The following is a 17,464-nucleotide window of genomic DNA, read 5'->3' as shown; positions in this document are numbered from 1 at the left end:
AAATGAAAAATAGTGACAGTACCTAGTGTTGGTGAGGATGTGGACAAACTGGATCTTTCATACATTGCTGATGGGAAAGTGAAATGATACAGCCTTTCTGGAAAATAGTTTGGTCATCTCTTTAAAAACTAAGCATACACTTATTATATAACCCAGCAGTTGCACTCCTGGGCATTTATCCCAGAGAAATGAAAATGTATGTCCACATAGAAGTCTGTTCACAAATGTTCATAGCAGCTTCATTTGTAATATCCAAAAGTTAGACACCAAATGTCCTTCAACAGGTGAATAGTTAAACAAGCTGTGGTATGTTCACGCCATGGAATACTGGAATACTACTAAACTAAAAGGAATGAATTATTGTACACACAACAACTTGGACGAATCTTCAGGGAATTCGTGCTGAGTTGAAAAACGTTACATACCATGTGATTCCATTTATATAACATTCTTGAAATGACAAAATTGGAGACTAGATTAGTGGTTGCCAGGGTTAGGAAGAAGGGTGGGAGAGAGGTGGATGTAATGGGGCAACACGCAGGATCCTGATGGCGAAGAACTGGTATCTTTACTCTGGTGGTAGATACAGGAGCCTATACATGTGATAAAATGTGTAACAATGAGCACGCACGCGCACACACACGCGAGAACCTGTAAAACCAGTGATATCTGAGTAAGGTCTGGGCATTGTACCAGTATAAATTTCCTGGTCTTGACAGGAAGTTGTGTAAGATGTAACCACTGGGTTAAAGGTATATGGGACCTCTCTACTATTTTTGCAACTTCCTGTGAATATATAATCATTTCTAATTTAAAAGTTAGGGGAAAAGTTGAGAAAGCATTAGATAAAATTCAGTGTCTATTCTCAATTAAAAACAGTAAAATAGGAATAAAAGGGTGTGTCCTTAACATTATTAAAAAATAGTCTGAGACCAGTAGCCAGCATCATGCTTGATGGAGACATATTATGGGCAATCTCATTAAAACTGTGCCTGCTGTTTTCACCTCTATTTTACATTCTAGAAGAGTTTGCTAGTGAAGTTAGACAAGAAAATCAAAAAGTATTCAAAAGAAGGATAAAAGATAACTATTCATAGATGATATAATCATCTACTTAGGTAATCTAAGGAAACCACTAAAAAGGTTTGTGAAAACTAATGATGGTCTAATAAGGTGGTATTAAACAGAATATATATTTAAAAATTAATAGTTTTCCTTGTTAGAAATGATAATGGGAAAAAAGATCTCATTCAAAATAGCAGTAGAAATATTAAATGTCTGGAAATAAACATAAGCAAAGGGCAGGAACTAAATGAAAGAAAAAAGTTGTATTAAAGAATAAATAAGTTGTGAGAAAAGCTATGGTTCTTTAAATTACTTTCAGTAGGATTTGAGGTTTGTTATTTTCTTGTTTATTTTTTAAAAATTGAGGGTAACTTTTCCTCTGTCTTGAATGAATGTTCCCAGATTTTTAGTTTTTTTCTGATTTCTTTAGGTTTCTTTTATTTTGTAGCTTATCTGGACAGTTAATACTAACAATTTTTAGTAGAATGCTCTTATTAATAGTGTTTATGCTTAATACATATACAGCTAGAATTCATTATGGAGCTGTAATTATAAACTATATTTCTCATTTTTCCAAAAATAAACCTTGCTGCCTGGTTGTGTTTATACCTATGGTACTTTTAAATATATATATGTATATATATTTAATGAGTGAGTAGTTTGGATTGTTTTTTCCTAAGTAAGCTCAGTTCCAAACTTGTCTAATACACTTTGTGTTAAGGTACAGTTGATATTGCTTGGCTGTTAAGCTCTTTTTTATTGTGTATTTGAGCAAGTCCTATTCTGTCTCGTTTCACTTACTGGCAAGCTATTATTGCTGTCGTTTTGTTCATAAGAATGTTTGTAAGACTGTGTGTAAGTTTAATTAAAGTGACTTTTAGTTAACAGTTATGTTATCAGTAACATGTTGGGTTCAGTTCATCAAACATTTAAGCACCACTTGTTTTGCCGATGAGGAAACAGAGGTTCAGGTAATTTTGCCACAGTCACATAGCAAATAAAGCTTGGGCTTTGAAGCTCGGCATCATGGTGTATCTGTTTTAGATAGAAGGACTTCACTAAGCCTCTGGAAACCAGAAGAAATTATTAGACTTTTTCCTAAGACTTAAATTAGCCAAACCAAGTAATGCATTAATGAATTATCTAGTACTCAGATTTTTAGCCCTAGAAATGGAAGTGGACCCATTAGGGTAAGGGACTCATCAGAATACTCTCAAGTATTTGCATTTGTCAATTCCTCTGGCAAGATGAGCAGGAGGAAGGAGAAGCTAACACTTACTGGGCACCCAGCATGGCTAAGCGTACTAAACTTTATGACAACCTCCGGCATAACTGGTATTCAAATCTTGTAGATTAGAAAACTGAGACTCATGTTAAGTAGCTTGCCCAAAGTCACACCTATAATAAAGGGCAAAGCCAGCTTCTGAAACTTGGTATGTCAGGCTCCAAAGCCCATGATCTTTCTCTACACTGTGATTTCCCAGACTTAACTAATCACAGGAGTCATCTAAGGTGCCTGTTTAAAAAATGAAATACCGAGCCATGGGGCTTCTGGAACTTCTGATTCAGTTTCAGTTTGAGGTAAGGCCAGGTAGTGTATTATTAACAGGAATCTTAGGTGATTCTGATCATCACACAGGTTTGGGAAGCACTGCCAACTCCATGTGGTACTAAGAGGTGGGGTTTGAAGGTGTTAGGAAGGCAGAAATAGCACTGGGAGTACACAGAGGAGCTTAAAAAATAAGTTGACACTTTACTAGTAAAATAAGACTAGTAAGATTGGATTGTGGAAATTATAAAATTGCTTTAGGTTCCTTAATCTGCACAGAAAAACAATGTTTCATTTATTTTCTCTTTGTTAGTACTTCTCTTTCAGGTGACAGCATTTGTTACAGTCCATTCTTTGGTATTATCCTTGTTTACACTTGAATACAAAGGTACCACTGAAGGATATAGATAAAACTGTATTTTAGATGGAGAAAAGAAAGAAGGAATTAGAATTAGAAATAACGTACAAAACAGCTTTAAATACAGAATTAGTAATTTCCTCAGGTGTAAAAACCCCACAAAATTTTAAATACTTTTAATCCTTAAAGTCACAGGATTATAACATTTTCAAGCTGGAAGAGCCCTTAGATATCCACATATTTTATGCATGAAGGAACCACAAATCAGAGAGGCTTTAAGGGCTTGCCTACAGTTAGTGGTGGATTCAAATCCATGCTGGCTAAGATTCCATTGAACTCTTATGGATTGCAGATAAGTACCAGAAAATAGTGACTTTTTAGAAATAAATTTAGTGGCAATCATGTTTACCTTATATTCCCTACTTTATCTGATTTTCTGGTTTCTTCCTTTTTAATTGCCCTCTCGAGAATGTGAATATATTCAAAGGAGTCTCTTTTAGGAGATTATGCAATTTGAAATATTATGTCGGATCAATGATACGTTAGAAAAACGAACCATTACCTTCTTAGTGTAGTGTATTTCACAAACGGACATTTTCAGAACATGTGTTAAGGAAAGTTGTAGTTTTCTCCACTTTTTATTACAAAATTTTATTTTATAAATAGAGAAAAATGAGCACAGCTAGATGCCTGTACTTGAATTCTAACAGTAATAATGACATCATTTCTGTGTAGTAGTGTGAGCTTTGGATTTCAGACTTGGGTCCAGTTGTCTTATCCGCAAACTTAATACCTCTGTGATCTTGGACAAGTTACTAATTCTCAACCTAAGTTTTTTCTTCTCTATATAATAACATCCCTCATGGTTTATTAATGATTAATTGGGATTAAATGAGAGAATATATGCAACATAGCCAACACTGTACTTTGAACAAAATAAGCATTGCATAAATGATAGCTGTTATTATTTATTTCCTTGAGCCAGTAGTTATTTAGAATAATACTGATTTCTGAATGAGTGCTTTATTTCCTTATTCAGTTTTTTATCATAATCAGAAAATATCTGTACAGTTCCTGTTTTTAAGAATTTTGGATTTACTTCATGGCCTAGAACATGGTCAGTCTTTTATAACTTTTCATAGATAACTTGAACCCATATTCTTTTTACATTATAAAATTCAATACCTACCTATTCTAATGTAAGTTACATCAAATGCTTTGTCCTGTTTTATTCATTATGCTAGTTGATGTTAGTGTGCTAAAATTTCCCCTTCCACTTGTGTCCATTTATTTCATGTTATAGTCCCCAGAACATCTCCTTTTGTGTTTTGTGGTTAGGTTAGTCGGTGATTAAGTGTTCAGTACTATTTTGCATTTATTATTTTTAATGACTTGTTTGAAAAAAGTAACACACGCTGATTGTAGAAAATCTGACAAACAGAAACATACACAGAAGGAAATAAACATCTTCATTCTTACTATGATATATTATGAAAAGATTTAAATGTGATTAAGAGTAGGGGTTTTAGAATCAGATTTAGGTTTGAATTTAAGCTCTACTTATTTGCTTTAGGCAGGATATTAGACTTTTTCATTTATTCAACAAATATTTATTGAGCACTTACTGTATGCCAGCCAGGCATTTTGCTAGGGGCTGAGGATACAGTGCTTTAAAAGAGTGACATACCCATCTTGGCTTAATGTCCTCATTTGTAAATTAGTGATAATGCCTCACAGAGTTCTTAGAAGCATCAAAGATGTAGTTGCCTGGTGTGCAGTAATTGCTCAGTAAATGATAGCAATTATTATTACTGTATGTATTAAGTACTAATTATATTTTTAGTCCAAACCAAATCACCTTTTTATTTAATCAGCATAAGGTTTTTGCTTCACATTTTATTTTTGGCCTTAATAATACATACACTTGCTTTCTTCTTTTTCTTTATGCTTTTCTATTCTTACCTGTTTTTGCTTGGCTTTCTCTTTAAAGCAGTAAATACTGGTGTGGATTTTTTAAGCTTCTTAAAAATATAACCTAAGACTATTAAAATTTTTATTATCAAGCATTTCAAACACATACCAGACTAGAGAGAATAGTATAATGAACCACCATATTTCCATAGCCCAGCCTCAAAGATGATCAACTCATGGCCAGTCTTGTTTCATCTGTACTCCCCATCACACACACTACTTTCTCTCTTCCCCTCCCTGGCTCCAGTGGATTATTTTGAAGCTACTCCTAGATACATCAATTCAGACATAAATATTTACATTTATATTTCTTAAAAGATAAAGACTTTTTAAAAAAAAAAAAAAAAAAAAAAAGATAAAGACTTTTTAAAACATCAAACATACCATCATCACTTATAAAAACAATAATTCTGTAATAGCATCCAATATCCAGTAAGACACTTTGTTTTAATTAGATACTTTACACTTCTTACATTATTACTTTTGGAATTATTTCTGTCATCTTATTTTAAGTATTTTATTCTTTTCCTTATGGTTTGTTTTTTCTCTTCTGCCTTATGGATTCGTTTGTTTGAAGAGGTTATGAAATATTGAAGAAAGAATTATGGAGCTGGAAAGACTTGGCTTTGAATCTTGCTTCTGCCATTCACAAATTAACTTTGCTGAGCCTTGGTTTCCTCATCTGTAAAATAGGGGTAATTATACCTACCTCCGTGCTTAGGGTTGAATGTGATGCCTGCATAAAGTACTATTCACAGTCTTTGCCAGTTATTATATTCTCCACTGATTTGGACTGCAATAAATAAGTATAATTCTCGGTTGTTGTATGCTTTTTCAAAGCATTCCAAAATTTATATTTATTAGGTAATTACTAAAAGTAGTGGTTTTAAAATATCTTTTTAGGAAAGACAGAGAATTTAGAATCTTAGTTTCTCCCTTCTTCCACTGCCTCTTTTAATTTGAGTCCACATTAATTTATCCTGAGGTTACAAATCTTACCTTTAACTTTCTAAAGGTTTATATTGTTTATATACTTATATCAGTTATTTATTCTTCATTATTGACCCTTTCTCCTCTATTGGGGTTAATTATTTTATTCAGTTATTTCTAGATATTAAGTTGGTATCAATATACTTCACCAATTCTTTCCTACCTCATATTCTTGAGTTCTTATTTTGATTCTCTTTCAATGGTCTAAGACATACCTTTGAACAGTTTATGAAAAAAGGTACTACCAGGATGGTGAAATTTTATAAGACTTTGCAGAACTAAGAAGAATTTCCTGTGATCTTTGTACATGAAAAAGTAGGACAAGGTATAAAATTCTTAGATCATAACTTTTCCCTTTTAACTCTCTGTAAGTCATTACTTCATTGTCTTCTGGCATTTTATTGTTGCAGAGGAGAAATCTGAGGTCAATCTGATTTTAGTTTCTTTGAAAATAACCTATTTTTTTCTGCTTGTATGCTTGTAGGATTATATCTTTATCCTTGAAATTTAAAAACATTTGCCAGGACATGTCTTGGTGTTGATGATCTCTGTTGAACCTTCTCAGTCTCCAGTCTCAGGTATTTTTTTCCGGAACTGGAAAGTTTTCTTATACTTTTGATTGATTAAACTGCTGGGTTTTTTTCTTTAGGAGCATCTGTTATTCATAGATTATTTCTACGTCTGTCCTCCATCGTTTTTTAATCTTTTCTTTCATTTTTTTTTTCATTTACTCAAGTTTGTCCTCCTTGGCATGGATTCTGTTTTCTGCAGTGTCAGTTCCAATACTTGCTATTCACAATGCAGATTTAATTTTGGCTACCGTGTTTTCGTTTCTTAATTCTTATCTCAACATACTCTTGTTTCATAAGCAGAATTCCCCTTAGGGGTACACTCCAAAAAAATGAGATGGATTCAGGCCTAAAAATGTATCTATTTTCTGAGGCCACAAGCACAGGAAACCATCAGAGAGGAAAAAAAAAAGCTTCTGAAAGTTTCCTCTAAAACTTAATAATGTAAATATAACCAGTGGTCATTCCTACCCTAGTCTAGAAAATAGAATAGTCTTGAGTACTAGCAGACCTTTAGTTGCTAGAGGAATAGCAAAGCACATGTAAGGGCACCTTAACTAGAAATAAATGGATTTTTCTAATTACATTGATTGTTTTTCTCTTTATAAAATAATATATAATAAATGCATATAATTTTGAAAATACAGTACAAAGAAGAAAATCCTATGACCCAGGTAACTACTGATAAGATTTTATATATGTTTTGCCAGTTACATGCACACATGTTGGGAGGGGGGTATGCAAAATTGGGATCATACTATTTAGTTTTGTATCCTTTTTAACTTAATATATTGCAATCATATTTTTGCATCATTAATTTTTCTTTGAGGCCCTGATTTTAACCATTGCATAGTATTCCTACATATGAATAGATGTATTATGATTTATTTAACCAGTCCCCTGTTGGTCATTTAGATTGTTTTCTATTTTTCAGTATAATGAGTATGATGAATATCACTGTACATAAGTCTTTATGCACATCTCTGATATTTCCTTAGGATAAATGAGGAGCTGATTCTTAATCCTGTCACATTGGTAAGGATTATATACATTCCTTATTAAGAATATAAAATGCTTGTTTCTTATTGTTTCAATGTGATTGCATAGAAGATTCTTTGGATTCTGAACAATTTGATGGTATCTTAACTGAAGTTTTAGAGAGGTTTCTCATGCCTCATCCTCAGCACCTTCACGGAAGTCCTATGGCATACACTTTGGACAGGAAAACCACTGCTGACATCAGGGAGTTCGGAAGGCAGATACACTTGTGGAAACTTGAGGACAGTAAAAAAAAAAAAAAAAAAAAAAAAAAAAAAAGGCATGATTCTTGCTCATATCTACAACCTGGGTCTCCAAATTAGTACACTAGGGCTCTGGCCCCATTCTTTTCCTCCTCCCTTCCTGTTACTTTAGGCTGTTCTCTGTGAGGAATTCTTTTCTCCCAGTGTTCGTATATACATTTCATTTCCAGGTAGTAGGATGTCAGTAGATGATATGTCCTACTAAGTTCAAGGTAGCATTTTTGAATCACAGATCATTTTTTTAGTCCTAGTGGACTTACACAAGACGATCTCCTGCTGGACTCAGTACATTTTTTCAGAGGTATCAAACAGCCGAACAGCCTGGAAATGTGCGTGGTTTTAACATGCCATTACAGCAAAACAATCTGTTTAATAGGGTTGCTTAAAATAAAATTTTTTTTAATTAGAAAAATACTCTTATTTTTAACATTTCAAAATTTTCCTGAAAATACTTTGGGATATTCTAGAAGTCCTGAAACCTTCGTTCAGAATTACTGACTTGAATTGTTTATCCCCTTGAGCGCAGGAAAATTATCTTAAGTGATAATTTTATACCACAACATTAGAAGTTAATGTTGAAAACAATACCTGCTGAAACTCAAGCTAACAGTCTCCTTTTTCTGATTTGTTCTGATGAGGCCCATATTGTACGTTATTCTAATTTTTGACTTTTACACATTTCAGACTACCAGAGTAAAGCTTGATTAGCATTTCCTAACCTTTTCTAGTATTTCACATAATATTTGCATATGTACAGTCTGCCAAGATCTGCGATTTTTTGGCTGGAAGGCATTATGGTGGGATGAGAGAGGATAAATACATTTGCCTCACGTTTAAACTATTCTTTTTCATTTGTACTCACTCTTTAGCCACATTGTATAAAAATATATCACACATATGAATGATCTCTTCTACCCTGCTTGGCAGGAAATTGGCTGTAGTAAGTGGTGAAACAGGTATCTCAACACTCTCTTGTACTTCTTTATTGCATTGCACTTTGGAAGCTAACTGTAGAAATGTAAATATTACACAGTCAGTTGAGGCCAAAGAGGGGACAGGATGTAGCATTTACTGAGCATCTACTGTCCCTTGGTGGGTCCTTTTAATTACAGCATCCCTGTGAAGTAGATATTATATGCATCTTACAAATGAAGAAACTGAGGCTCAAAATGTTAAGTAACTTACCCAAGGTCAGGTAACTGCAGTAGTAAGTGACAGAACTGGGGTTTAAACCTGGTACTAGCCAGATTCAGACCACATGTTTTTTTCTATGTGTTTCTTAAAATTAGAGAAATAAATTTTCTTGTTTAATTGGTATTATTCCTTGAACTTTTGGAACTATAAGTATTACAATATTGAGTCAGACTGGTGGTCCATGTAACCTAATCTCTAGTGAAGTCGAGAGTCCTTTTTCAAAAGTGAAAATTCTTAGCTGCATAGGTAACTTTATACTCATTTCTATTAGATAGCATTTGAATCCTTGTTTTGGCAAAGTGATACAAAAGGTTTGTTGAAATAAAGGTGCTTTTTTGGGTCGGTTTTGGTAAAGCTTCACTGGTATGTAGGATAACTTTAGCTTTTTTATTTTCCTGCTTTAAAAATTAAATTGTTCAAAATTTTAAATCTTTGGTAAACTCAGAAAGGAAGTAGATGTTTTTGCAAAAAGTAGAGCATAAAATACCTTTAGATCATGTTTCACTTAACTTTTTTCTTAGATTGTTTTGTTAGTATATCGCTATTAATTAGCTGGGTGAAAAGTTCAGAAAAGAAAGTACGTTGTACAATTTATGGATTACATGAAGCTGAAAATAGTGAAGTAGCTGATTGGCAGATTTGGAGTCTAATCTGTAGAGGTTGTAGCAATGAATCAGAACTGGAAAAAGATGAATCAAAAATTTAAAGTAAGGCTTTATTCATGAGACTAAGTACAGAATAGAGGATAGAGGGCTTAGTTGCAGTGTAAGTGAAGAAAACAAGAATGTAACAGACAGAAAACAGGAAAAACAAAATAGTATGGCCGAGCAATGTGTTGTGGACATTCCAAAAATAATGCATATGTGAACTGCATTAATATAAGTTTATTATGTAGGACAAGGGAGGTGATATGCCCTTTACTTTACTCTGCATTGGTCATATCAAGGTTGCAATGTTAATTGCACACAATTCTCTTACTACCCTTTCAGATGAATTGGATGCATGCTCAGAAAAGAAAGTGGTCTCATCTTCTAAAAGGAGTGTTTGAAGGACCTCGAGTTATCTAGAAAAGAACAGACTTGGGGTAGTTTATAGTCATAGCTGTAGATTTACTTCTGTGACTTTGTAGATAGAGTACAGGCAAGTTAGTCATCATGTATTAGTAATCCTCTTAAAGGGAATTTGCATTTGAAGAAAGTTACTATATGAAGAAGAGCATTATCGAGCAGCCAGTGCTTTTTCTGAGGTAGTATAGTAAGCTGCCTGGTGAGATACTTCTTTCTTGTCCTGATAGTGTTCAAATATAGGTGAGAATGGGATAGAAAGAACTTAAGCATATGATATGAGTATATTTGTATATTTGGAACAGAAAACTTTCAAGACCCCTTACCAATTCTAAACTTTTTTTGATTCTAAGATCAAAAGGTCTTTATGCAGTATTATTTTATCCTCGTGAAGCTACCTTACCTTAATAATAGTAATTTGCGTTGGCACAGCTTCTTACAGTTTATAATGTATTTTCTTACGAGTTATCTCAGTTTTGAGCTTAACAACAACCCTTTGAGTAGACAGGGCAAATATCCCCATTTTGAACAGATCAAGTAATAGGTTAGGAGAAAGTCTGAATTGCCCCAAATCATAAAGCTTTTAAGTGGCAGACCTAGGACTCTACCCCTGGTCTACCAATTCTGATTTTAGTGCTGTTTCTACCACACCAAAAAGTAAGTTATAAGCTGTGATTCTTACTTTGCATTGAAAATTACAAGGAGCAGATGATTCTCAAATTATATTCCCATGGAAAATATAAATGTAGCTCAAGTTAAACCAAGGGTTCTAAAAGCCAAATAATGGGGAGCCATTGAGTAGATCTGTGTCAATCGGAAGAGAACACTGTGTATAATTAATGAGAAAATCTACTTTGGGCTACTAGATTAATGATGATACCATTTACTAAGAGCAAATGCAGGAGAAGTAGCAGATTGGTGGGCCACAGAGGGAGTGATTGAATTTTGGCTATAATTAAAATAGCTAACTTTGATTGTTTACTATGTGACAGGTCTCATGTCATTATCTCGTTTAGTCTTCACAACTCTCTGAAGATAAGACTTTTCAATCTCCACTTTCCATATGAAGAAAGTAGAGCTTAGATAGTTTAAATAACTTGTTCAAGGCTTCATAATTAGTGTAAGAGCAGAAATTTGAATCTAGGTGTCTGACTCCAAAACCAATGATCTTAAGAGCTAGTTTAAGGTTTGTCTGGAATGTTTGGATAAAAATGATCAGTGTTCAGTTGAATAAATGGTTGTGGCTTTTAAGAGAAGGATGTATCCTGGAGTTATTTGAGTCCTTACCAAAGAAGTGGGCAATACATAGCCTCTGAAAGTGTCTTTGGAAAATAAAGGTTTTATACCTGCCTCCCCCTTTTCTGCATTTTGGCACCATTTCTGTGCTTTGTAATATTGTGTGGGCATTCCCTAACCTAGGAACATACTCTGAGTGTTTGAAAATGAAAGTTGCCCTTTTTAAGGGTCAGTAGACCTGTGAGATCCTGTAAGATGGATCTTTAGGATAGGGGCATGTTTCATTAACCTTTCATCTCCAGCTTGGTGCCTAGAACATAGCATGAATGAAATGAAATGGATGGATGAATGGTTGGGTGAATAAATAGAGATAGGGAGAGTAGAGAGAGGAGTTCAAATTCAGAGCAGCTGTCTCCTGTGCAATGTGGGGTAATGGGTGGGCTACCTTTTATTTCCCAGTTGATAATTCTCCAAAGATGGTTAGCTTAGATCCTTGTACATTTGTTGAATTAATAAGTGGTCAGGGGCATTTACTCCTTTTCCCAGTGAGGGAACTAGAGAAGACATTACGTATACCTGACTTTTGGTTTTGTTTTGTTTTGTTTTTAATTACACAAATAATACATATTCATCATAGACATTGTAGACACATTAGAAAATCCAAATAAGCAAAACAAACAATTTAAATTGTCTAAAATTCTACCACTGAGAGATAGCCACTGTTAACATTTTGGTGTATATCCTTCCAGAGTTTTTCCCATACAAATATATACATTAAAACATGTATATATTTATTTTAAATGGGATCATTACAATTCATATTGTTTTGTAAACTGCTTTTTTCACTTATTACATGTGACTGTCTTTCCATGTCAATAAATTTACATCTTTATCATCATTTTTAGTGACTGCATAGTATTCCATTATATGGATGTACCATGATATATTTAACTAGTTCTCTATTGTTAGGAATTTAGGTTTCCAATTTGGAGTTCTTTTTGGAAAAAGTTATGGTGAGCATTCTTATATGTACATCTTTGCACACTTGTCCTTTTTTTTTTTTTTAAGTTGAAATGATGGGACATTTCAAAGTTTTATGTGTCTCTTTTTGTTTTTTAAATACAGACTTAGATTGCCTTCTTGAAGGGTTGTGCTGATTTACACTTTCTCCAGCAGTATATCCAGAGTGCTCTTTTCCCCATATCCGTATTAGCACTGGGTGTTATTTTTTCTGTAAATTGTTAGCAATTTGAAAGGCAAAGGTATCTTTTGGTTAAATGCATTTCTTTGATTAGTATTAAGGCTGAACTCTTTTTTTCCCTTATTGCTCATTTCTGTTGAGGTTCATTGTTTTTTCTTACAGGTTTGTAAAATGAAGTTCTTTATGTATTGAGGATACCAACCCTTTGTCATATGTTGCTTTTATTTTTTTGTAATCAATTTGTCTTTATCTTTTTGATGTCCGGCAGAAGACATTTTAAACTTTTATGGATTCAAATGTCATTTTTTTTTCCTTTATGATTTCTGCCTCCTTACCTCATAAGTAGTACTCACCTATATTTTCTTCTAATACCCGTATAATTTTACTTTTTGACATTTAAACGTTTAATCCATCTGGAATCTCTTTGATGTAGAGACCTAGCTGAATTTTCCCCCAAATAATTAATCATTTGCCCTGATTATCAATGGAGTTGGAATTTAGAATGTGTTTTGACACAGAATGTATTGTAAACAATGTTTGGTGAGGTTTAAATAAGACCACTGTAGTGCATTTAACTATTAAACTCAAGGGCTTACCTGGAAAGGTAACCATCATTTATTATATCATTTCCATGGAAAAAATATTTTTATAGTTTTAAATAATCAATTTACACATTAATCTTTGAAGCACAACCTGTTGCAAATTGGCACCTGCATACTTAAATGGTGGTTCTGTACTTCATTAGAACCCTTTAGGGGTGAAAATATTCCTATACGGTTTTATCTGTCTTCATTTGACTTAAACTGATGTGAGATCTGTTTTGGTAACTTTCTACTTGCTATACTTTTCACAGAATGGACAGCAAATTATGGATGAACCTATGGGAGAGGAGGAGATTAATCCACAAACTGTAAGTAAAATATTGTATCATAAGGGATATAGATAAATCAGATACCATAAAATTTAAGTATTCTTATTTTTAAACTGAGCAAAGTAATGATTTTACAGTGTTAGAAACTTGTTGATGCTTTCACATTAATTTTACCAAAATACATTCTTGAATATGCCAGTGACATTTTAAAAAACTGTTTGATGAGACTGATTTTAAGAGAAAGACAAGACAAACTACTTTACATTGTTGAAGGTTTTTCATTTAAAAAAAAAAACTTAAAAAAAAAAGCAAACTAACCATAGATTTATTAGTGAAATAAATATAAAGGTCATTATGTTTTGGAGATATTTAACGTTGAAAATGATTGTTCACCATTTCCTCATCTTGTGTTTTTGGTTCAGTCCTGAATCCCCAGCACCTAGACCAGTGCCTGGCACGTAATAGGCACTCATTAAATATTAAATAAATGAATTAATAAATTGTCTCCTCTTGCAAGAAAACCATTGTTAGCAGCTCAGTTATTATCATCATTTTGTTCTGTATATAAGACAATTATTATTGATATTTACAAAATATATATACTCTGCCACTTGCTTTTTTCACTTAATATGTCTTGAACATCTTTTTATGACAATACATGTAGATCTGCCTCATTTTAAATGGTTGCATAGTATTCTGTTTTGTGCATGTCCTGTACTTAATGTAATTTTCCCCTATTTATTTTTGTGAACTTGTGTTTCAGTAGGACATAGTCTTAGAAAAGGATGTGCTGGAACAAAGGATATGAACATTTAAATCTCAATAAGCATTGCCAGATTGCCCTCCAAACCAAAAAGTTGTAAAAACTTCACTATATGTGAGTGTTTGTTTGACCTTACCCTATTCAACACTAGATATTATCAGAAATTATTTTTAATTTGAGCCACACTAAATAAATCATACTTTCTCTTTTCAGTTTGCATCTCATTTGATTATTAGTGAAGTGTCCGTGTGTTTATTGGCCTTTGTATTTTTGTATTTGCCCAATTTTCTTTTGGGTTACTTACTGTCTCATTATGGTCTGTATGATCTCTGTATATATTCTGGATGTTAACTCCATGTCTATAATATATCTTGCAAATATTTTCCCCCTACTTTTTTTAACATTGATTATGCTGTCTTTCATTGTATGTGTACAGAAGTTTTCATTTTTAAATGGTCAGCTCTGGCTTCTGGGTTTCATGTTTTAGTTAGAAAATCCTTCCCTGAATCAAGTTTATAAAAATATCCTCTCACATTTTCACCTACCACTTTTATGGTTTTGTTTTTTGCATTTAGATTTGTGGTCTACTTGGAATTATAGTACCTGTTATGATGCAGAAATATAACTTTTCTTTCCAAATGGATAGCCTGTTGTCCTAATCTCTACTTATTGAATAAATAAAGCCCATTCATTCCCACTCATTTGAGATCCCTCTTTTACCAGATGTAAAATAGCCATATACTCCTAGTATTAGTTTCCTAGGACTGCCCTAACAAAATACCACAACTGGGTGGCTTAAATAACAGAAATTTATTCTCTCAGTTTGTAAGACTAGAAGTTTGAAATCAAGGTATCGACAGATCCATGTTCTCTCTGAAAGTTCTGGGGGAGGATCCTTCCTTGCCTGTTCCAGCTTCTGTTGTCTGCTGGCAGTCCTTGGCATTCCTTGGCTTGTAGACACATCACTCCAATCTCTACCTCCATTGTCACATGGCATTCTCCCTGTGGGTCTGTGTCCAAATTTCCCTCTTCTTATAAGGACACCAGTCATTGGATTAGGGCCCACCTTATTCCAGTATGACTTCATCTTAACCTTATCACACCTGCAAAGACCCTATTTTCAAATAAGATCACATTCACGGGTACCGGGGATTAGAACTTGAACATACCTTTTTGGAGGACACAGTTCAACCCACAACATCCCTGAATGTTTTGACTTTACATACCTTTTCAATTACTGTACTTTTATTATATGTTTTTTATATGTGGCAAGGCAAGCCTTCCTATCTTTTTTACCTTTCAAAGTTGTAGTCTTGTACATCTACTAGATGAACTTTAGAATCAGTTTATCAAGCACTCCCGAAAATTTTATTCAGACTTTTATCCAAATAGCATTAAATTTATAAATTAACATGAGGAAAATTATTTTAATAAATATTGGGTCTTCACTTCCAAGAACACTCATTTATTCTGATATTCTTTTATATTCTTTATCAAAATTTTATGGTTTCTTAATATGGTTTTGTACATTTCTTATTAAGATAATTCATAGACATTTAATAGTTTTTGTTCTATTGTAAGTGGGAATTCTTTTCTGCTCTGTCTTCCATCTAGTTATTGCTAGTATGTAAAAAAAATTAGATGTTTCTATGTGCTTTTTAACATCAGTTGTGGAAGAGTGAGATCACTGTACTCTTCTTCTCAAAACCCTTCATACGTTTTATGCTTCCTTTAAATAAAGTCCAAACTCTGCAATGTGACCTGACAAACCCTGCGTAATAAAACCTTTGCACACTTCCACCCTCTACTGAAAGTCCAATCACTCGTATGTTTCAGGTTCTCTTTTACTCCTGAGCCTTCATAGGTGATAGTCCCTCTCCCAGAATTCTTTTCCATTACCACTCCCCTCCAAGGAAGTCCTGATCATCCTTTAGGTCCAAGTTTTGCTGTCACTTCAACTGAGGTGTCTTCCTGACACAGCTACCACTTTCATTTCCACCTTGAATTGAGTATTTTTCCTTTGTGCTGCACTAGCAGCCTATGTGTACCCTACGTGACAACACCACACTAGATTCCATTGCTTATTTACTTGTCTGTATTTCCTCCTAAACTGTGAGCTACATGAGGCAGTGACCATGTCTGACTTACTCCTTGTTTTACATCCATGTATCTGGCTCCCAGTACCCAGTAGGTATTCCATCAGTGCTTGTTAATTAAAGGAACATGTGAATTAAGTCTTGGCTAGCATGGGGCCTAGTGCCCGAGGCTGCCTTCAGATTTGGTCTAGATTTCTGCATCTCCCAAACCATTTGGGTCATTTTACTTAATTGGTCTATAGTATATATTTATTAGCATTTAAGCAAATGTAAAAACAATCAGTAAGTATTCATATTGATTTTTTTGCCATCAGCCACCTTTTTTCTTTATGCAACAATCCCTTTGGAAGGAAAACCTCCAAATTTTTTATTCTCTGAAGTCTAAAATCAAATAATTTTCCATTGTGGTATTCTACATACATGGTTCATACTTTCCCTCTCAGTACTCACAGCATTAGCAACATTTACATCTGGAAGTGAACTGCATTCTAGAGGTAGGTTGAAAAGGTGCAGGGCTAAGATACTACCAGCAATGTGGGTAAAGTTGTTGAGATCATTCCACATTATAGGAATTGAGTATAAGATAAAAACCTAATATTTAATATTTCTTTAATGGTATTAAATCCAAAAGATTGTCAAATATGTATTAGCCTTATACTTTTAAATTGTATTTGCCTCTAATGTACAGTTAAAAGTTTTTGTCAATTACTCATCATTTAAATAGTGAAAGTTGAGATGTCGCAGTAGTTATTTTATGCATAACAAATTACCCCAAGCTTAGTAGCTTAAAACAACATACATTTATTATCTCACAGGTTCTGTGGGCCAGGAGTCTGGGCACGGCTTTCTTTGGTTCAGAGTCTCTCACAGACTACAGTCAAGGAGTTTGCCAGGGCTAGAGTCTCATCTGAACCTTGACTGGAGAAGGATCTGCTTCCAAGCTCACATGTTTGTTGTCCCAGATTCCTGACCCATAGAAACTGTGAGATGCTAACTGTATGTATGGAGGTCGTCGACTGGTAGGCTTTCTTGTAGGTTGATTGACCCCTTTTCTATGGGCTAGAATGCAGAGTGTGATGATTAGCCAGTTTTGGCCTCAATAAGACTATAGGGCAGATAGAGAATAACAAGAGAGAATAAACCTGGATCCTTAGTGACCTAAGGATCTAGCGACACCTCTTCACTCTAACCTAGCCTCGTGCCTATGGAATGCTCCAAGAGAGAAAAATAGGCACA

General features: G+C 33.9%; 1 protein-coding gene across 2 annotated transcripts in view; it reads left to right on the top strand.

Moving 5' to 3' along the window:
- RPS6KA3 (ribosomal protein S6 kinase A3) overlaps positions 1-17,464 on the top strand; it is a 107,976-nt gene that overhangs the window by 15,309 nt on the left and 75,203 nt on the right. The window contains exons 2-3 of one of the 2 annotated variants that reach the window (XM_061179419.1): positions 7,501-7,537; positions 13,352-13,408. In XM_061179419.1, the coding sequence (XP_061035402.1) occupies positions 13,367-13,408 (42 nt within the window). In that variant the 5' untranslated portion in view covers positions 7,501-7,537; positions 13,352-13,366. The remainder of the gene's footprint in view (positions 1-7,500; positions 7,538-13,351; positions 13,409-17,464) is intronic. The other variant, XM_061179418.1, reaches the window with a different exon arrangement.

Source organism: Eubalaena glacialis, chromosome X (assembly GCF_028564815.1).
Source record: "Eubalaena glacialis isolate mEubGla1 chromosome X, mEubGla1.1.hap2.+ XY, whole genome shotgun sequence".
In the NCBI taxonomy this organism is placed as follows: Eukaryota; Metazoa; Chordata; class Mammalia; order Artiodactyla; family Balaenidae; genus Eubalaena; species Eubalaena glacialis.
Note: the sequence above shows the minus strand (reverse complement) of the source record. Positions and strands in the feature narration are given on the sequence as shown.